Consider the following 5,217-nt stretch of genomic DNA (forward strand, 5'->3'; position numbering starts at 1 on the left):
CAATGTTACTAAAAACCCTCCGAATCTAGGCTCCAGATCAAGGGGCAACACACCAGGAGCCTGCTGGGAAGTGGACTACACAGAGGTAAAACCTGGTAAATACGGATATAAATATTTATTAGCCTTTATAGATACCTTTTCAGGGTGGGTAGAAGCTTTCCCCACCAAGAAAGAAATGGCCCACGTCGTAGCCACGAAACTACTTGAAGACATCCTACCCAGGTATGGCTTTCCTACTACAATAGGGTCAGATAATGGACCAGCATTTGTGTCTAAGGTAATACAAGATTTAGCAACTATTCTTGGGACTAATTGGAAATTACACTGTGCTTACAGGCCCCAAAGTTCAGGCCAGGTAGAGAGAATGAACAGAACACTAAAAGAGACCTTAACCAAATTAACCATAGAGACTGGCGGGGACTGGGTGACTCTCCTCCCCTTCGCCCTATTTTGGGTTCGTAACTCTCCTTATAAATTGGGTTTGACACCTTTTGAAATTGTCTTTGGTAGACCTCCACCCATTACTCCCAGATTCCAGTCCAATTTGTTATGTGAAATTGATAATTATGAACTCATTTATTCTCTTCAAGCCCTGAAACAGACCCAACAGGACATCTGGCTGAATTTAAGGGCCAATCTAATCCCCCTCTCAAACCTCACCAGTACCAACCAGGTGATTGGGTGTACATGCGAAGACATCGACAAGAAACTCTACAACCTCGCTGGAGAGGACCCTACGTCGTGATCCTAGCAACACCCACCGCCCTCAAAGTTGATGGAATAACCTCCTGGATTCATCATACCCACGCCCGTAAAGCCGTCCCTGGCCAGAACCCACCATGGCATGTCTCCAAGGACCCCAATAATCTGCTCAAACGAAAACTCCAGCGATATGGACCTTACTAGTAATACTAATAATAACTGGTAACTATGCAAATCCCTCATCTAACCCACACGCACCCCAGCAATTAACCTGGGTAATTACATCGGGCACGGGGGATACTGTCAACTCCACAACGGGCTACCATCCCCCTAATACCTGGTGGCCCGACCTACACTTTGACTTATGCCGATTGGTGGTTGGATCCTGGGACATCGTGGACTGGGAAACGAACAAAAACAGCACTCCCGAATGCTCAGGTAAACCTGACTGTAAACATCCCTGCGCCCCTGGAGGGCTCAGTAATTTTGGAATAGGCTGTGGACACCCAGAGCTCCGTCACAAACTTCATGAAATACCATTTTATGTTTTCCAGGAGGAGGAAGAAACAGAGCTTTAGCAAACCAGTGTGGGGGGACCTCAGACTTTTACTGCAGGGCATGGGGGTGTGAAACCACCGGAACTACTTATTGGAAACCCTCCTCAACTTGGGACCTTATCGATGTGAAAAGAGTAAATCCTCCAAACTTTAATTATTTTAGTTTTTGCAGATGGACTTATCCACAGGAGACAAGTATACTGGAGCTGGTCCATGTATGAATTTTGCCTGTAATCCTATTAAGATTCGATTTACAGAATCAGGAAAATAATATAGGACCTGGGTAACTGGTAGATCTTGGGGACTTCGACTATATCAAAGGGGGTATGACAATGGAGTCATTTTTAATATCAGACTGAAAATTGAATCCTGGACACCCCCCATAGTAATCGGGCCTAACACAGTGTTAACCCCACAATTAAGACCCATCCTACCTTCCAATAGTCAGGACAGCACATTAATTCGAAATTCCTCCTCTCACAATGTGTTGGCCCCAGTTCAGAATTTGCGGGAGGACCCCCTTTGGAAAATTATGGACCAAACCTTCCGGCTACTAAATCTAACCCAATCTAATTTAACAGAATCTTGTTGGCTATGCTATGATATCAAACCCCCCTATTATGAAGGTGTTGCATTTATAGGGAAATTCAACCAATCAGAAACTCACAAAACCTGTAGATGGAATCGTAAAAAACCTGAACAACTACCCTTACTTTCTGTCACAGGGAAAGGGACCTGCATAACACAGATCCCACAAACTCACAGACACCTCTGCAACCACACTGAAACAACTATAAATCAAACTGTGTACTATGTACCACCCCCCAACGGATGGTGGGCTTGCTCCTCAGGATTATCCCCTTGCCTCCATGGGCAAGTTCTTAAACAGACCAAAGATTTTTGTGTATTAGTCTATTTAGTACCTCATATATTATACCACAAGTATGACGAATTTCTAGATAAATGGGAGACTGTCGCTCACCGAGACAAACGGGAACCTGTCTCTGCTGTAACTTTAACTGTTCTATTAGGATAAGGACTAGCGGGAGCTGGAACAGGAATTACGTCTATCATAAACCAGCATCAGCAATATAGTTCACTCAGAGCAGCAATTGACCAGGATATAGAAAGACTCGAAGAATCCATTACCAAACTCCAAGAATCCCTAACCCCTTTAGCAGAACTAACTTTACAACTAAAAAGAGGTATGGATATCCTCTTCCAACAACAAGGGGGAGTTTGTGCTGCCGTAGGGGAGGAATGTTGTTATTATATAGACCACTCAGGAGTCATAAGAAACTCCATGGCTAAAGTAAGAGAAGGACTAGAAAAAAGAAAAAGAGAACGTAATCAAAACCAGGGATGGTATGAGGGCTGGTTTAATTCTTATCCCTGGCTAATGTCTCTATTATCTGCTATCGCTGGACCAGTCGTTATAGGACTAATTTTACTCACAGTTGGTCCTTATATTCTAAATAAGCTAGTCAACTTTGTAAGAGAGAGAGTGAACTATGTACAACTCATGGTCCTCAGGCAACAGTATCAACTAGTCCATCAAGACGATTCAGGTACTGATACAGTGCACTATAACCCAGTATATGGTAGCAGACAACAAACTCATGATTGAGTTTAGTGCCAAGAGAAAGGGGGGAATGTGAGACCACACGTTCCCCATAGTCAGGGCTTTACCTCACAGAGTCCTAAGACCCCCTCCCCTCCTTTTCTACCCCCTAGCAACAACCAATCAGTAAATATCAGAAAAACTTAAAATTCCTAGAAACAGCAGTTTGCGGCTTCCGCCACAGGACAGAGCCAATCACCTAGAGACAACGTGCGATTTGAAAAATGACAACCAATCCTGTAATTTTCTGATTGAAACTTCCCCATACCTGCTCCATCCCCGATAAAAGACCCCCTTTCCCTTTGTTCGGGGCTCTCATTCCTGAACCGCTGGGTCGGTAATGGTTGAGGGTCCAAGCTTGAGCTTGAATAAACAACCCCTATGCTTTTGCAGTGGAATCGGCTCCTTGGTGGTTTTTGGAGATTTAAGAACTGAGCACAACACTAGAACTCAAAGAAAAGTGAAGGGAATATTCAAGTCCTGACTGCTGCTTCCATCTGTAACATGTAAGTTAATTATTTATGTGCTTTACAGATTTCAAACTGCTTTTCGAGTATTCTTTGCTCAATTAAAAAAGAAAAGAAAAATGTTCTTATCAATTTCTTGGCTTCATGAAAAATTCTGCAGCACTTTGGGCAAGCAGTGTCACAAATATAACCCTGTCTTGTCCATACATCTGGATTCTAGACCCTCCACCAGAACCAGTCTGAGGGAAACTTTAGACAAAAGTATCCTGGCCGCTCACCTAGTATTCGTCTGGGTTTTTGCTGCGTCATCTCTGTTCATTAAGTCCACAGTGACAAAAGAAACGGTGCAAGAAAAAACAGTGGAAACAGCAACCGCTGTCCAGGCAAGCAGAACCCCCGCGTGAGTCCCCTCCTGAGAGCGCCCCAGCACAGTCCTGGAGGTGAGAAGGCAAAACCTAGTTTATACCACTTCTTTGGAAGGAGCAAGCAGCTGCAAACAACTCTTCAGTTGCCATAGGGACAGAGACAGTGCCTGTGGGGGCGGGGGCGACCATAGCTTCTGATTGGCCAGGGCTGTTGGCCAGCATTCTACATCCCAATTGTACAGAATAAAGCTGAACTTGGTTCCCAGCGGGACACGCCCAAGAATTACTCCCCTGGTTATACAAAGCTGGTAGAGGATGGCCCTCATTTGATGCTCCAGCCCTTAGGGCACTTAGGACTGAAACTTCCGTATCTACTGTGGAGTGTGGAGGAGAGTCTTGTGCATCTGAGGAATGTGATGATTTCTCACCTGATCATCTCTCCATTCACTCAAAGCTGATAGGCACAGAGGTCTGCCTTGTGGCCAGTGGGAAAGGAGAAGCACTTTCAATCAAATATGCGATTAAATTTTTCAAACAAATTAGAATTTTCAGTGCCTTTGATTACTCCAAAGGCCTGAACAAGTATGGTATGGAACCAAAATGCTGCTAATGAGTCCTTTTTTTCAAAGAGGAAGGGAGATTTAACAAAAATAGTGGTTGAAATCATAGAAAAAAATAAAACTGCTGCCTGTGTATATCCTCAGCCAAGCCAATTATACCCAGTTAAAAGAGTCTCTTTTAATCGGTAATGGATAATGACTTTTAGCTGATATCTTTTCTGCATTATCCAGTTGAACATATACTTTATCTTTTGTGACCTAAAAATGTCTTTGCTCACTAGTCCAGTTAGTCCTATAAGATAAATTAATAAAGCTGACCATTTACAATAGCTAAAAATATAAAATTAAATACTTAGGCATAAATCTAATAAAACATATTCAGGATCTGAAAGAAATCAAAGATCTAAATAAAGAGATATACTATATTCATGGATTTGAAAACTCACTATAGTACAGATATCAATTCGTATCATGTGGATATACAAGTGCAACAGGATTCCTATCAAAGTCCCAGATTTTTTGTAAATACTGACAAAATTATTCCAAAATTTATATGGAAATGCAAAGGAACTAGAATAGTCAAAACGTATTTGAAAGAGAAGAAGAAAGTGGAAGAAATCATGCTATCCAATTTTAAGACTCACTATAAAGCTACAATAATCAAATACTATGGCATTGGCAAGGGGTAGACACACAGATCAATGGACTAGAATAGGGATTTCAGAAATAAACACACTTGTTGTTAGGTGCCGTTGAGTCGCTTCCAACTCATAATGACCCCATGCATAGCACAACAAAACACCGCCCGATTCCGCACCAGCTCCATAATCCTTGCTATACTTAAGTCCATTGTTGCAGCCACCATGTCAATCCATCTCGTCGAAGGCCTTCCCCTCTTTCGTCAACCCTCCACCTTACCAAGCATGACATCCTTCTCCAGGGAAT

At 42.8% G+C, this 5,217-nt stretch overlaps 1 protein-coding gene across 1 annotated transcript in view; it reads left to right on the forward strand.

Moving 5' to 3' along the window:
* LOC122150388 overlaps positions 1 to 906 on the forward strand; it is a 6,810-nt gene extending 5,904 nt beyond the window's left edge. The window contains 2 exon segments of the mRNA XM_042781555.1: positions 223 to 650; positions 653 to 906. Coding sequence (XP_042637489.1) covers positions 223 to 650; positions 653 to 906 — 682 coding nt within the window.
* The last annotated feature ends 4,311 nt before the right edge of the window (positions 907 to 5,217 follow it).

This window comes from Orycteropus afer, unplaced genomic scaffold (assembly GCF_000298275.1).
Source record: "Orycteropus afer afer isolate SDZICR_OR568_19922 unplaced genomic scaffold, OryAfe1.0 scaffold00132, whole genome shotgun sequence".
Taxonomy (NCBI): domain Eukaryota; kingdom Metazoa; phylum Chordata; class Mammalia; order Tubulidentata; family Orycteropodidae; genus Orycteropus; species Orycteropus afer.